The 16,424-nt window shown below is 49.9% G+C and overlaps 3 protein-coding genes across 3 annotated transcripts; all 3 read right to left on the bottom strand.

The window, feature by feature from the left end:
- Window positions 1-5,972: 5,972 nt before the first annotated feature.
- NEUTE1DRAFT_99711 (uncharacterized protein) lies at window positions 5,973-8,917 on the bottom strand (the record flags this gene model as incomplete). The annotated part of the gene is made up of 5 exons (XM_009851465.1): window positions 5,973-5,989; window positions 6,221-6,307; window positions 6,409-8,636; window positions 8,691-8,814; window positions 8,869-8,917. The coding sequence occupies 5 exons, from the start codon at window positions 8,915-8,917 to the stop codon at window positions 5,973-5,975; spliced, it is 2,505 nt and encodes an 834-aa protein (XP_009849767.1).
- Window positions 8,918-9,383: 466 nt separating this feature from the next.
- On the bottom strand, window positions 9,384-9,801 carry NEUTE1DRAFT_116555 (uncharacterized protein; the record flags this gene model as incomplete). Its single annotated transcript, XM_009851464.1, has 2 exons — window positions 9,384-9,561; window positions 9,707-9,801. 2 exons carry the CDS (start codon window positions 9,748-9,750, stop codon window positions 9,420-9,422), a joined length of 186 nt encoding a protein of 61 aa, XP_009849766.1.
- Window positions 9,802-11,915: 2,114 nt separating this feature from the next.
- Window positions 11,916-12,786, bottom strand: NEUTE1DRAFT_109049 (uncharacterized protein; the record flags this gene model as incomplete). The annotated part of the gene is made up of 3 exons (XM_009851463.1): window positions 11,916-12,403; window positions 12,586-12,632; window positions 12,677-12,786. 3 exons carry the CDS (start codon window positions 12,784-12,786, stop codon window positions 11,916-11,918), a joined length of 645 nt encoding a protein of 214 aa, XP_009849765.1.
- Between the last annotated feature and the right edge of the window lie 3,638 nt (window positions 12,787-16,424).

Below are 16,424 nucleotides of genomic sequence, written 5' to 3'. Positions count from 1 at the left end.
CAAAACCATCCCTCCTTCGCCTTCTATCCAGGACATCCCTTTGTATAAACAAGGCCAACGGGTTTCTAGTAGAGATCGATTGGCTTCATCTCCTTTGCGCTTCTGCATCATGAATTCGATAGGCAGTTGTCTCGAGCGGCGAGCACATAAGGTGCAAATTGTACCGAATGCCGTCAATACACAACTAATGATCATGGAGGTCTCCAATGCCTTGTTATCATGTTCCAAAGACAACGCAGTGTGACATTGCGGCGGCTGCCGACAAAACGGTCTCACTGTCCTGGCCGAAGCAGTTGTTGACGATATCTAAAGTGCGTTCACTCGAATCGCTGCTGTCTCGAGTGACCTGCGAATCAGTCTGCGGTTGAACCTGTTGAAGCTCTGTGGAGGCCGGTGGTGTCAGTTGTTGTTGGAGTCCCTACCCCCGCGCTTCTTGACGCCTGATTCGTTGGTTGAACATGGTGGTATGGTCGGGAACGACCATCAATCATCGATAATGAGTCGAGATATCTGGGAGATGAACAACAAGCGAGTGTCTGTTGGTTTGATGATATGAAGGTATCCTCAAAACTGCCGGTCTTGGAGCGAAGTAGTTGGAAGAGGTCAAAAGGCTAAAAGAGACTTTAACCAGAATCTTCGAAAGCCCAGTGATTTCAAAGAAGAAGCAAAAGCAGGTACGAACACCAATTCATGTTGTTGTTGTCAGGCCATGTTCAACTTTTGAAAATTATTTCCGGAAGCCGAGATTTGTCGAACACCAATCTACATCATTCAATGTAATCGTCAGCCAATATCATCTCCCATCCAACACTCGAGTCATACATGCCAACGTTCATTCTGCCGTTTTCCAGGTGTCTGAACTTCATTCCAACCCAACTTTCAAATTCCAAAAAGAAGCGTTCCTCGCAGCGTTCAGACCTTTCGTCTTTCAACGCGCGATACTAGGTACCTACTTCGCTTGCCGTTGCTAGCACATTACTTGTTGCACTTTACTCTGCCCATCCACTGCGCTTGCGTATCCTGTAAAAATCAGTTGAGCTCATTCTTTTGTCGTAGCGACCTCGAATCACCTATTCTCTCATGCTGTATTATAGTAACACAGCATTTTCTCCCTCCGTTTTTCAGCACAGTACCTACCTTATGCATGTGATGCGTTCAATTGGGGGAAACTCGAGTAACACAAACCTTCAACATCGTCCATGTCCCTCTGTCGTCCCGCACCATTCATGTCCCAATCCCGCGCCATGGGTGCCGTTGGTTGTGTGCTTACTGTACTACGACTGTCCTGCTGTCCTGTCGTACGTTGTTCGTCCCGTGTCTCTGGAACCGGTACTCGGTAGCGAAGCGAGCAGAAAACCCAGACGAGCGAACCACGGCACTGGACATGACCACATCAAATTCGGTTCGGCTGTTGACCGTGTACCCCTACGTAAGTGGAGATGCGGGGAAAGCAAAGCACAGTTACACAGAATATAAATGGTAGAAGACCCTGACTGCTCCAGACTTCAGACTCTGATATTCAAATGCCGATGGAGACCGCCGCCGATGGGGAGGGAATGGAGACGATCCCCCGGATTACAGTCCGAAGACTCGGATTTCCCAGGACGAGCTCCCAGGATATGGTACCGAACGCGCCCTTTCCCAATGGACATGGATGGGCTTTGGGGAGATAGATGGTCGGGACATGGGAGTCGGTTGCGATAGGTAGTGACATCCTGATCCGGTAGTTATAGTCTAATTACGAGATTGAGATGTCGGGCTTGTGAGGAAACTACCTAGGATTCCAATAGTGAGCATATTGACTGATGTTATTGATTCCTTACAGCGTTCAGGTAGGGATGAATGGTGGAACTCCACATAGTGGTCGAGTATAATATGATTATGTAGGTTAACTATACCTTCTCCCAATTGCCATTCAAGGGGATGGATTACTCCACCCGCTCAGTCCTATAATCAGTAAAATAGTAATGCTGCAAACCAAAATTTGATGAAGAATGTCCAGTACCTATCTAAGATCCTTGAACAGCGGGTGACAGAACACACCCTAAACCACCAAGCTTTATATCCAATACACAACGCGTGATGGTGCTGGTAGATATTGGCATAAACCCGACGGCAGAGACCCGCAGGCATAACTCAAAAGGCAAGCGCTCAAACCCGTTAGACGTATGCTGCCCGCCTGAATGGCCTTAACATTACCATTTGTATTGCCCGTGGGTATCATGATTCAGTATGCCGTTTTTCTTGGCTGGGCCCTCGCCGTAGGTTCAATAGATCATTGGAGCGGTAGACTGGCACCTGTAGGTAGGGAAACATGGGAAAGAGGGACGGTCCCTGAGCGTCGTCTTGTGATATCTAACCACGCAGTGGAGCAATCTCATGTCCGGACACAACAGACTCCCTACACTACATACACCCCTCGGCTGACAGAACAAAAGTGACAAGGATTCTGGCTAATTTGTCACTGATGACGACCATTGGATTTTGGCAGCCCTAAGCCCAAAAAGTGGACGGCAAGATGGTAAAGGACCGATCGACAGCGAGGTATTACCGAACCAGACAAGGGCCAAGTTCGGGTCTTGTACTACTGCTAGACTTGCTACTATGGAAATAGCCGGTGATGATTTGGCTGTGGTGCCGAGGTTAGACTTGTCTCGAAGACTGTGTGGTGTGTGATGACTTGCTGCTGTATGTTGTAGCTGGCTTGTTATTGAGGAGTTTGTTGAAGAGATTTCTTCCTGAAAGCTCAAGGAAAGCAAGACAAGAACCTTGGTTGGTTGGCGCCAAACCGCTAGCTTGGCTACCTACTACCATCGCCATCTTGCCAGTGCTGCTTTTCTTGCCCCATCCAGCTTTCTTTCATCTTTGTCCGGATGGAAGCGTCCAGATTCTGTCAGGTGCCTCGGCTGTTGTGGAGGCAGGTGCCGAGATGTTACCCAAGACCGGCAATGTTCGGCAGAGGTTAGACAGATATCTTTGGCACGACATGACAAGCTGCAGGATGTAGGTACACTGCTTTGCGCGCGCTTGTAATGCGGAGACTGGGGGATTGAAAGCTCCAGCGATGAGAAAACGGAGGGGGGGGAAACGGAGGTCTCTCAGTGGCAGAAGTACTTCTACACTACATACATACCATACATGCCGGGCAACGGCCTTCTCGGCCTAGGCTGCACCCGTGACCACCAACATATACCAAGGAGCTAAAGTTTGCCCCTGCGTCAAGCCGTCGATGGCTTCAGCCATGGTGTGATCCCTGAAAAAGGAATCGGGCCCTTTCCCCGCATCAGAAGGTCTGAAGACCTCGTCGGCGTCACGGGCCTGTGTGGCGCTGAGGGGAAATTACCAAGGGGCAATGGGGGAGGTAAGTCCTGGTTCAAGAACCCGTGATAGCTTCACATGGCACATGGCAGATGAGCTCGACTTCAAGGATATGATATCTTGATGAGCGATCATCATGCGGAGGAGGGCACCGAGTTCACACACCACTACAAACCTCCACCTTGGTGAGCCACTCGCAATCCTTCCGCCCTTCGTCTCCTCGTGCATTTGTTTCCCCAGGTTTTGTGTATCTGCCGGGTCTGAACTTTGCCATTCGCTTAGTTTACCCCGCATACCCCAGAAGTTTGTCGAGTCTGGTTCCAGTGAACACGGTGAACAGTGGGAAAATGTGCAGTGAAAGAGCTGATGAGTGGAAGTTTGGATTCTCAAAAATAAAAACCGGGGGGGTTCCACTGTGTACCCCACCGGATTCCCCTCTAAGAACGCGCGCGACGGGCCGTGAATCCAGATTGGCGCATGGAGCCACTTCGGTCAAGCCATCTGTTCTTCCAGCCAATCAGACTGAAGAGTTCTGACTGTCTCGGAAGGGTTCGTTTGTCTTGCTTTTCTTTTTCTTCCTTCTACACTACACACGCTATCTCGAAATCTAACTGACCGATCTCCCGCCGCCGCCACACTTGATCATATTGCTCAGCCCAGTTATATGCGAAAGAGAAAACGATTCGATTCCTATCTGAGCCTCTTTCAGACTACTTTTAGCCCTCAGTCAGGACTCTGTCATTGCACAGCTGTGAATGCACACGTGCAGTTGCAATTATAGAAAGACGGTGTCGATAATACCGCCACTGACGCAGTGATTGTCATACACTAGCAGCCCGTCAGGAAACTAGTAGGTAGTGTATGTACCGACTCACCTTGAGAAGACAGCCGAGGAGAGTCCGTGCAAACGTTCCAACAATCCAACACAAAGGACAACAAGGGAAGGTCAAGAAGTCGATCCCGGTCTGAGCTCCATAATTCACCTTATATACTATAGTATATAACTCCATCACTTAAGTCTAGGTTGTGGTCCAGCTTCCCCGGACTTCAAGGATGAAGAGATCGTCAACACCAACTACTGTAGTGTAGTGTAGTCAAGGTAATGTAATGTAGATGGTGTACACTTCGGACTTTTCTCCTATAGTGTATATGGTTCACATCTGAGCGCTGATCCTTCAACCCCTCAAGCACCTCGAAGGCTCGCACCCAACCCCTCCCTATCGCCGCCCTATTTCCTTTTTTGGAGTCCTTTGCAGCAAAAAAAAACCAAGTGTCGGCCTGTACCTCACGCGGGATTAGACAAAGTGTGGCGCCCAGGCAACAACTGCGGTAGTCTACAGTACCCGAATCCCTTCTCCGCTTGAGAAGTCCAGCGGGGGAAGTGAAAAAAAAAAGGTGACATTGTCGTTGACGATGCCCTCGTTATTTTCCAGGTTTGTGTCTTGGCAGTTACAGTCCCTGGCAAGCTTTGGAAATTTCGGCCCTGACATCCATCTCTGGCTGCAACTCGGTGCAACTCTGAAGTGTACAACACCCCACTGTGTCACCATGCCATTGACGCCTGTTTTGTACGACACAGCATGGATGGCAATCTATCATTCCCACGTGTTTCCCCAGAATGAATGTCCCCAGGCGGAGTAATGAATGGACCATGATGGTACTCGGAACTGGAGTTCGCTTGTGCAAGTTCTGAATTCTGTAGACCGTCAAACCTTTTTCCCCGGACTTTTTTGCTCAGTCCTCGAAGCTCACACGTCGTAATATCTCGTTTTGACTATACGTACTGTGTGTGTGTGGGTGTAACTTTTCGATAAGATGTCAGGGGCAATCTTTATGCGACTTGATTGCTGAAAGACATTGACCGACGAATGTCAATGCTGAGCAATGTTACACCTACCTTACAAGTACCATCAGGTACACTCCAACAACAATGAAGCCTCCCAACGCCAAGAGATGATTAAATGCTATCCAACACATCGCGAACTGTTCCAATACTCGTCAAGCCTTCAAGATGGCCCGCCCGCTAGTCAGAAGGTCGTTTTTCAAGATCTGACGAGTACCACTTTCACTCTCGCCTAAAGTCAAAAGTGTGCAACCTAAACCTACCTACCTATAGTTAGCTATGTCTGGCACCGTACATCCAACCAATAATCCCAGGTACAGCTGAGAACCCTTTCCTTCTGTGGAGCATGAAATGCAATCTGCAGCTGCATGATGGTTCTTGATGGTTTGTGTAACACAACTTCAACGACATGGCTAAGCAGGTTGGTAACTACATATGTATAGCCAATGAATAAGAGTTGTAGAAGCCAAGCTTTCACGTTGTTTTTCTTTATCATCATATTTTTCTTTTTCATTCTTCCACATTTTCTCATAACCGTCCCTGATCGGACAAAGTCTCAAAGCTCGAAGAAGAAGAGGAAGGCCTCGTTAAAGGACCAAGAGGGACAGAGTGGTACAATAGGATAAAACATAACCGCATGTAACGTCAGAACTAGTGTACTGCAAGTGATGGAGAAAGGAAATGCCGTAGTGTAGGCACAAGAAGTGTTGATATGTTGTGTTAATGAGCTAAAGAGGAAATGAAATGTTAAAAGGGCTATAATAATACAATGAAAATGGTGGTGCCCTGAACTGGGCCCACATGACATGGCCTAGGTAAGGCCGGTGGCTGGTGAATAGAAGGGAGGTGGGACACTATACCTAACAAGAGGAGAGTGTACCCGCGAAGGCGCCGTTGTACCATCCAAAATCAGCCAAAATCAAACCAACATTCCTTGAGAAATCAACCGCCAAAAAAAAAAAAAAAAGCTCCCTTTTCCTTTTGCCATGAGACCCTTATCCTTCCCCGTATATAATGTACCCCGCAAAAAGCAACCATTTGTAAGCCAAATCCGCACACCCGCATCCAGCCATCGTATGTGGTGGTATTTCGGTCCTTCAAGCCTGCGTCGCGCCAACTGTGCATAACCCCGGGCTACCAGCCCAACTATTTTTCGAGTGAAAAGAGGAAGAAAGAAAGAAAGAAATGAGCAGTAAACAATAAATGGAGCACTGCGAGGGGCCTTCAGTAGGTGTACCCATCCACACCTCCAAACTGACCCTGGCCAGCATGTGCACCTGCATGGTGGTGGTGACCCATCATGTTCCCAAACTCCATAGCCGAGTGATGTTGCAGAAACCCATCTACTACATCAGCCGTCGGGAACGCTGCAGCGTACTCCGCCACCGTGGGTACCGCATCATCCGGGTGAGTCGAGTGGTGACCATGGTGAACCGACGGGCTTGGACTGGGACCCCAGAGCATGCCGTCGAGATCCCACATCCCGCCGTGGTCCAGCACACCCGTCATGCCCAAGCCTTCGACGGGCTCCAGGTCGATGGGAGTCATGTAGAGCTCCGCCGAACCCGGTGACCCCATGAGCAAGTCATTGTTGATGTGCATGCTGCCCAAGGACGCAGTAGTGCTGTTGAGAGAATGAGGGCTCTGCGATCCCCTCTGCTGTAGTTGGTGCGCTGCGGCACCCTGTGCCTGGATGACTCTGCTGGCCTCGTACATGCGAAGAACCACCTCCCGGCTCCTGCGAGCAGCGAGTGACCACTCTTCCATGGCCTCAAGGAGCTCCAATACCGCCTCAATCTGCTTGAGCCACTCAGGGACACGAGGGTTGCCCCATTGCCAAAAGACAGAGACAAGAGGAACCATGGCAGCCTGGTAGAGAAACCACACTGCGTTCCAGCCGGACATCTGGTTACGTGTCCATTCACGACCAATGTCCTCAATGGTCGCCGCAGCAAGCTCTCGGCACGTCTCAATGGCGGCGAGATCCGAGTCACAGGCCTGAGTATGTGGGTTAAGACCTGATGAGGCCATGGAGAGGAGGACTGGGCGATGAAGAAGCATACGAAGGTTCTGATACCGCCATTTCATGATGCAGCGGGCCATGTAGAGCGGCTCAGCGCATGGGTCGGTCGTGCGCAGGAGCCAAGGTAGGTTTTCGTACCAGACAACGAGCTGCCCGTCCAGATTGCAGCGGTCCTCGGTACGCAGCAAAGGAGAAATGGCGAGCATGTCTTGGATCTGAGTGGCGATTTTGCAGAACTTGACGTTTTCAATCATGGGGAGAATACCCGCGTGTTGAGACGAGTCCCGGCCGGCATTCACACCGAACTCGGGAGGCCGAATGTTGATGGCGGGTCCCCAACGGCCAAAAGAGGGACGTCCCATGGTTGTCGTGGCCCACGTGTCGAGGCAGAAAAGAGCCCACCATGTGCGTCTCCTGGTCTCGGCAGCGACCATATCACTTCCTCCTTGGGCAAGACTCTCACGGTGAAGACCGAGAGCGCTCGCCATGCGGATGGCGGCACCCAAAACAGCGTTGGCCATGTTGGGTCGGTTAATATAGTGAAGATAGTAACCGCCGATGAGTGCCAATGCTTGGACAGTCTCGATATGGCTGCTGCCAAAGGAATCCATGGGAAGATGCTCCATGGCGCGGTTGTAATAGTTGACGTGGTTGTAATCGTCCGACTTCATTGCCACAATGCTACCCATGGCGAATACCATGTTCAACAAGGCTAACCACGGTGCGTCAAATCGTTGACCTTCAAGGTAATCGGCACGGAAAGTTGTTTCGTCGAGCATTGGGATGAAGACGTGGACTCGCTTGAAGTAGGCATCGATAAGTGTCTGTCCCTTCCATGACCATGGGATCCGCTGGGGATCTTTCTGAGTCGATGATTTCTGTCTGATGGCCGGGAAGTTATGAGAAATCTCGATACTGTTGAGCGGGGCGGCCAAGGAGCTCCTCAAGCCTGGTTGAACCTTGAGCATAACCATGAGGGCAGCCTTGATGGACGAGGCTCCAAGAAAAGAAGCTTGTCTGTCCACCGAGAGTGACAGCGCGTTGATATCGTCCGCCTCTACAGGGATGTGGTCCCTCTCCCGGCGTTCCTCGTCCCATTCTGTATCCCGAGTCGGAATCTGTTCCAATATGTTTTCAGACTTGGTTGGTGTCTCTGAGTCGGCCATCGGTGTTGTGTTTAAAGGAGGTGACGGTAGTCCGTTCGCTGTGCTGTCCGGGACGGGTCGATCTAGGAGGTTGAGGAGTTCTTGCCTGGACAAGGGAAGTAAGGCGTGGACTTCTTGGTGAGGATACAGTCGCTTCAAAATCGATCGGCATTCTTCGAGGGACTGGGAGAGGGCTTCGAGTGTCTTGCGTGATGGGATCACCCTTTGGCGGTGCTTGTCATAGAAACAACGTTTCGGTGCTCGGCTTGAGAGACATTGGCCACATGGTTGTTGACCATCACATCGACTAGGGCACTCAAGTTAGATTGATGGTGAGGCTGATCGACACGCATTGACTTACATCTTGCGTCTTTTACACTCAGCACAAGCATGAGGAGTAGTGATCCTCTTGGCTGCCCCACTACCATTGGACTTAACACTATCTCGAGAGTCAACGGCCGGCTTTCGTGGTGTTACTCCTTGGACTGGATTTGCTGTTTAGTAATGGACTCCTTGGTTCGGTAAGATCATCAACTTACATGTGTGAAACATGCCGCCTTGTGTAGGTATCGAAATTGATGGTGCCATTATGAACGCTTTGCTGACCAGAGGCTGTTTGAATGGGAATACAACTTGCGGAAAGCTGATAAGCCACTGGCAGCCAGAGAGAAGGTATAAATGTATGGGTTGCCAAGCAAGGCCCGAATATCAACCGGCGAGTTCGTGAAAGTGGCGAGACCTTGATCACAGGAAGTGAAAACCTTGTGTGGGCTTCAGATTGATATTTTGTCCTCGTCAATGATAAACAAACTAAAGACAGACCCTGGGGGACAATGAGGGGGTGGCCGAGACCGTGAGGAGCGTATGCAAACTTATATATTTACATTGAACCGAGTTGGGAATTCGTCCATTGCACTTTACCTCAGCCTCAGCCACAGGTTGTGATAAAATGCCGAACTATTCCACCCGATGGTACACCTTTGTTCTGAAGAGTATCCAGAATCACCAGGGAATGAAACATACCATCACTGTTTCACGGGACGAAAGCTGATTGTGGGGTGAGGAAGATTGGAAAGGGACCGGTGGTATGCTACCGTTGTATGTGGAGAAACTCGGATGCGGCCCCGTCAATCTTGTTGACAGGGTGAAGGAGGTATAGGATCGGGGAGTACACAACTCCAGTACTTTGCCCTCGGGCGCCGGTATACCTTGTCAAGTGAGGTATCTCGATGCTAGACTACTGGTCAATGCCGTATTCGAGGGTGACATCAAGCTAAGGAAGAACAGGGGATCCAGGGGCAAGGCTTGTTGACCAGGCACGGCCTACCAGTCAGACACCACCAGGCCCTTGATGGCTTGAAAGAAAGAAGTACGTACTCTGACTCTGTCAAGAACACCCAGGCATTCCTCAGTGGCATCATTTTAACGCCAAAGCCGGGGTCTGAGGGTATACAGAGGGTGGTACCGCAAAGTATGTACATACTGCTTTTCACAGCAACCTCTTTGGCCCACAGACTATAGGCGGGGGGCGTTGTCTCTAACACCTCTTCTCTACACTGGTTATGACGCAGGCACCGTATGCTTCCGAGTCAGGTTAGGTGAGTGGTGTTTTCAACAGTCCGTCGCTTGACCAAGAGTTGAACGGTACGCTAAGCTAAAGCCACCCGGCTGTGTCTGTAGGTGGTTTAGGGAAGGTTCGTTACGAGAATCACGGCGATGCGAGATGAGAACCCAGAGGGGTCACAACCCTCCAAGCACTCACTTTTGCCCCTTTTTTGAAGCAAAGCATCAAGTCATCCGATTCGTCTTGACCCTGAACCGTTGACCAAGCTGTTGCGCGAAGTACAAGTGAACGTGTGTGAAACGTGCTTTGTATGTATAGCGAAGATCTCTGTAGGGGGCCGTGTGGTGGTGCGGTGGTGTGGTGTGAAGGACGTTGGTGTTGGAGAGAGGGGAAGATGGGGCCGTCGGCACCAATATTGACTCGACGATTTGACTGGAGGTTGAGATGATGAAGGTAAATACGTAGAGAGGTAGGTATGTAGCTACTGCCTCGGTGCCAGCCGCTTGTGGGGAAGAAAAGCTGTTCGTCACTCCAGTCCCCCTCCCCCCCTCCTTCTCCTTCCCCCCGTCTTCAGCGAACCTCAGCATGATGGTGGATCTTTGCTACGATTTCTGTCCCTAGTTCCCGTCCGATCGGGCCAGACAGGGGTGGGGTCCGGGCTCGCCGGGGTGGATGAAGCTAGAGTGAGAGTGGGAACTTGGCAGTTAGAAGAGGAATCGTGAAAGGAACGGAGCCAGAAGACGGAGGGAACGCGCTAACAAAACGGAGGTAACAGCCTCCTCAAGCTAGTGTAAAAGATCCTTCCAACAGGTTTCGGGTTGCTGGTTAACCCTTCCGGCCTGGATTTAGCCAATCACTGCTGGAGGTCGGCACTCCGGTGTAGTTCGTCAATAAACGCAAATGGAAGTAATGCTCAAGTTGTTACAGGAGAAGAGAGGTGTTATTGTAAACTCTTTTGTGAAGAAACCGGCTCAACAGATTGTTTGAATGTCGTCTAGCATTGGGTAAGTCGAAGATGCGCGAGTATATTCTAGACGATTTAGATTTTGAGAACTGAAGTTACTGTAGCAAGGTGAGTCTTTGTGCTCTGAGGCAAGTAGGGAGAAGAACATTGGACCAAGAACTGAACAATGATAAAAGGTAACTTTGCCTTCCTCACAACATCCTACAGGCCCCTCTGCATATGGTTTATCTCGCAAGAGTCCACCCATCTTGGTCGCTTCATGATTCTTTCCCAACTTGAAGGTCATCATGTTATGAACTATCAAAGGGCTCGCATGGGGGCTGAGAACCAAGCACATTGACAAGCGAGAGATGAGAAACAGCGCATCCGTAGACTTTTAAGATGGAAAGCGCGTCCAGAAGTGTGCTCATGTAAAGATGATATGTAGTTTGTGAAGACAAGGTAAGGAGAGACTGAGTCTCTTGGCTACCGCCCGCGGCACCTTGGCGAGAGCAACGGAACCGTAGTCGTCATCATATTGCAACTTTGGAGACGACAAGGTCCGCAGGCGCTTGACTGGAGGACTTGCTCACCGCAAAGCGCCATGGGAACGGTGGGTAGATATCACGTCCACTGGACAAGCGTGAGGGTAAAGTCTATGTGGTACGGCATAGGTAGTAGTCTACATCGAGACTTGAAGGTTTGTTAGCGCCGGACGCGCCTCATGTTTTCTTACAGGGGGGTGACAGGGGGCCTTGCAAGGCAGAACACGTCTATCTGCACAATCTGATTGGCTGGAATCGCCTGATTTCAAGATGAGATGATAGAAGGGATCCGAACACCTGTTGGTTGAGACCCCCTGTAAGTAGGTACCGAGCTAACAAACTTTTAGGGGTACTGGACGGAAAGCATGGTGGTGATAAGATGGGAGAAGCAGGATAGATGTGGTTACCGGCTGTGCAGCTCGCCAGCAGCCGCTTGAAACGAAACAGTTGCGTAGCCGAGAGATGTCCGTCTAGCACCTCAAATGCCGTTTGGGTGGTAGAGGGGCAAGGCAAGGGCACGTTTGGCTTGTTTGGTCAAGGCCCTAGGCGCCTGAGGGGAGCTGTAAACGGGTCGACGGGTGGGGCAACAGCAGGGGAAAAATGGAAGCTCTGTCCCCTCCGTCGCAGTGTCAAACTTGGCGAGCTTGGTTTGAAGGATGGCGTACTACCACTTGTTGTAGCAGTTGGCGGTCGTGATAGTCCAGCGATTGTCATGACGATCCGGAAGAACTTGGAGTCTCGCCGTTTTGCGGTTGATGGCCAGGCGAGAGTCAACGCCGGCGGGTACACGAGAACCAGCGGTCTGATCGGATGTGACGTCTGCTGGTCGATGCCCTGGATGCCCTGGAGTTGCTGGGTATGAGTCCCGGGCGGAGATATGGATGTAGTAGAATGACTGATGGAATGCCGACTCTTGCAGACAAGCGAGATCACAAGGGACTCGATTTGTGGGTGCGTGGAACTGGAGGGCCAGACCATGGGCGTCCAGATGAGCCTGCCGTCTTTTGACGCCTCGTGTCGAACTCGTGGAGCAGAGAGAGATTTTGACACACCAAAAAAAAAAAAAAAAAAAAAAAAAAAAACCTTAAAGTGGAAAGCCGAGAGGCCCAGGGAGGGAGGGTCACAGAGGGCAAGCGTTTCGAGTTTTCTTGGCTCTTTCCCCTTTGATATTAGAGTAGAGCGAGTAGTGTTAGAGCGGACGTACAAGATTTCCCCACACTTCCACCATCCAACCAGATGCGCATCGAAGCTCTGGAAAGACGGCAAGCGAGCCTGTAGTGTACAATGGAACTTACCGAGGCCCCGCCTTACGTTGCTCTCGGCTCGGCTTTTCCGACACCATGGTCCTGGCCACGAATGGCAGGCAGTCTTTAGGTTTGTGGTACAGGTAGTCATTCAGTTGCATTCTGGCTGTCGTCTCGATACATAGCTGACGACGATTCTGCGGGTACGGCCTATCTTGATTGTTGATAAGCTGCAAAGTAACCTGGGGGCCTGGAGTGCAGCATGTCGTGATGCTTGAAATGTAGCTGACGAGAGTCTGGGGTTGAAGACGTGTACTGATCCCCTGGTCACCCGGCCAAAGTTCAGAGTGGCCTACACTATGGCGCCGCCGGACTGTTACCGAAAAGCCGCTGATGGAGGATGAAACTCTGGCTGTCCGATTACAAGTACATCAATGCCGGTCCTCGGTCGAGGGTCACAGAACCGAGACGTTCATCCTGTCGTCTGGTGGTGCAGAGTCAGGTTATTCATCAGGTTAGCGTCCGCTGTTCCGTTTCGGCCCGCCTTGAATGCAGAACCTAAGGACTGCATCGACCCCTTGTAGGCTTTGCATTGATTCCATGAGGCGCGATTGCCGATCACAGGAGTCTGAAGATTAAAGGAATCGAAAAAGGAAGAGTGGTATGTTAAAAGTTGCTTCTGAGGCGCGGCAAAGCGTCCACCCTTCCGAAAACCAATGAGTGCAGGTGCCTGGAGGATGGTTGGCCTGCCACGAGGTCCGACATGATGTTGATGCATCGATCTGACAACGTTCACACGTTAACGCTAGTTGGATAGACTCAAACCTCTCCCTGGATAGACTAAAACCTACTTTTCTAGACATACAGCTCATCACTAGTTCCCACTTGCGTCCGAATCTCACCAGGTACTAACTATGTACATCCGTGCGTAGGTACGCTCTTTAAGTACTATCATTAACTTGAAACTATCACTTCTTCTATTGCTATTATCATTGCTGCTACTATCATCATCATCATTATCGTTACTGTCACTATCATTATATACTTTTTCTATCACTACAGCATCACTTCTCAAATACTTGATAGACTACAATGTGGCATAAGATACAGAAGATAAATTTTACATTTTTCTGAAACTTTACATCATATAGTGTAACACTTATACATAAGGTAACCTTTGGATATAATTTAATAAATACAGCAATGTCATTGTTAACAATCTTATAAGCTTTCTAAATAGCTTCTCAAAAAACATGAATTTGGTGATATGTCCAGTAAGGTCTACACTTCAAAGGAGTAGAGGTATGTTTAATCTATCCAGGAAGGGATTTGAGTTTATCCAGCTAGCGTGACATCCAATGGTACGTTCTGTCTGATTGGTCTTTTTCCGCCAAGTCGCAAGACAAGCACGTTCTGGGAAGAGAGTGGGTCGTCCTTGAGGTATCTTTTCGCTGCACCGTTACCTAGAGTGCAAGGTTTCGGGCGGCTCGGAACAGCATTTCAGCACTGAAAGTCTCCGAATGGGGAGCTTTCAGTGGCTTATGCGAAGTTCCTACTTAGCGTCTTGGCAGATACACTTCTCAAGCCGGCGATACCTACCTTCGTATCAGCCTGCTTTGGCAACTACACGTAGGTAACAAATATGTTGTAGGTAGCAAAGGTTCCATCTAAGCGCCTCACTCAAAACCGCTGGATGGTTTGGACCGTTGAGCCCAGCGGCCTGTTCCCGATCGGCCTGGTGGGTCCTGTCTCTTCTTAACCCTGTACCATGGACCTACCTGCTCAGGGTACTGGACCTAGCCCAGTGTAGTGCCCTGAGCTCGTGTAGTGTACCTTGACGAATCAGGAGGTGCTTCTGGAAGCTCGCCCAGCTTTCCTTACTGCCAAGCTGCCTTGCCGTCTCCTGTCTCACATGTGTGGAATAGGTAAGTGGGAAACAAACACACTCCTACACTACTATCGCTCCCGTTCATTTCAGGATCAGAGGTCCTCTATCAGTTGAAACAGCAGCGCTGAGTGAATCTTCCTTCGTGTTGCAAGTCGGCGTGTTTCAAGCTTTTGTGATTCCTCAGCCGCCGGCTAGGTCCGCAACCCTCGTCCGCCGGGCGATCTGATGATATCCATCAAGCCCGCCCGCTCGGGGTGGATCGCATGGACGTTGACAGGCCGGGTCAGGTCACTTCCTCGACAGACTTCCATACATACCTACTTCATTGCCTAGGTCTTTACCTTCACCTTGTTAGTTATCCTACAATGGGCTCGTACCGGTCCCGTTATAGGACTAGTGTGGTGTGGTTTCTGTATGGGGCTCTCGATGTTCCGTTCCTTTACCTTGGAGTGTTGGCTCGAAAACAGAAAGAAATGCACGGATATCATCCAGTCCACAGCTTACACCACGGTGTACCTTGATGAACAACACCCTTTATTCACACGCAACCACTTGTACACTACATTATTGTAAGGGGTACGTATCGGAACAAAACTGTCAGAGTTCCGTGAGGGCTGTTTAGCATTGCAACAGTGATCCGCAAATACCGGGCGCCCAGCCCGACGATTCGCCGGCGTGTACCTTTGTACCTGATTCTTGAAGATGCAATCATGAGTGGAGTAGGTCGATGTACAGCAGCCTGATTTGTTCGTTAGCGCGGGACTTGTTCACCACCCACTCTGCAAACGATTCCATCAAGTTTCATGCAAGAAATCAGCATCAACCAGATGCGTCTCGGCCATTTTATACACACCCTCTGTCCCATCCTCCATGTCGAGCCTGGTCATCGTGTTCGTTTTCTGTGTACTTTTGCAGACCCCTGTCACAAACAAATAAACAAACCATGGGCTGAACTACCATGCATATGTTCCTACATCATTCCAAACATTACAAACCGGACAATAGTGAAAATCTGGTTGTTCTACCAGGATTCTGTGAGCTGCTGAGGTCCTTAGTCCGACCCAACATGATGCTCCTTCCGAGTGAGAGGGTCATGTCATGTCGTAGACCATCTCGGAAGAATCACCTAGTGTCTCCCCTCACCGTGCCTGTGTGTGATGAGATAGTGGAAAACAAAACAAAAGAGCCTCACATTAAACGTTGCCACATGGCAGCATATGAGATTGCACTAGCACAAAGTGAGCCTTGTGCGAGATGATCCCTCCCACATACCTCCCCGGGTCCAAAAGCAGAAATGAGAACAAATGAGAGAGTAGAATTTGGATCACAGCTACGCTACATGTACAGAAAGAAATAAAACTTTCAGAGAACTCTCACGTTCACAAAATAACATTCACTCTCACCTACACAAAGCAGTCTTCTCGTTATTGCCCAGCACACCGCAAGATCCACAGGCATAAGGTGTGTGCCTTTGTAGCCTTGACCTTATGCACCTTACGATGCCAATGAGACTGTGAGGTGGCATTGAGCGTTCGGGGGAGCATGACCCGCGGTCCGAAGCGCGAAATGAACAACCTCCATTCGTCCATGTAGTGTATCGTTCATCCATCCATCCAGGCCGAAATCTGCATGCTACCGTGCCTGAAATAGTTTCTGATGATAGATGATGGATGCTGATGACTTCATGTCGGAAACAGGGAAAATTTTTAAGAAGAAGAAAACATGTTGATCATGATCAAGGGGGGGGGCATCTTGCAGACAAGGGCTAGTTGCTTGCCCGAGCTGAAAGGGCATCCTATCCTAGGAACTCCCAATATTCATCGTCAACCATGTATTTGAATCATGTCCAAAGACTTCTGTGTGAACGGCCCTGGGCATTGCCTCATAGAATGACGCACAAGAACCGGATAA

Source organism: Neurospora tetrasperma (assembly GCF_000213175.1).
Source record: "Neurospora tetrasperma FGSC 2508 unplaced genomic scaffold NEUTE1scaffold_2, whole genome shotgun sequence".
In the NCBI taxonomy this organism is placed as follows: Eukaryota; Fungi; Ascomycota; class Sordariomycetes; order Sordariales; family Sordariaceae; genus Neurospora; species Neurospora tetrasperma.
Note: the sequence above shows the minus strand (reverse complement) of the source record. Positions and strands in the feature narration are given on the sequence as shown.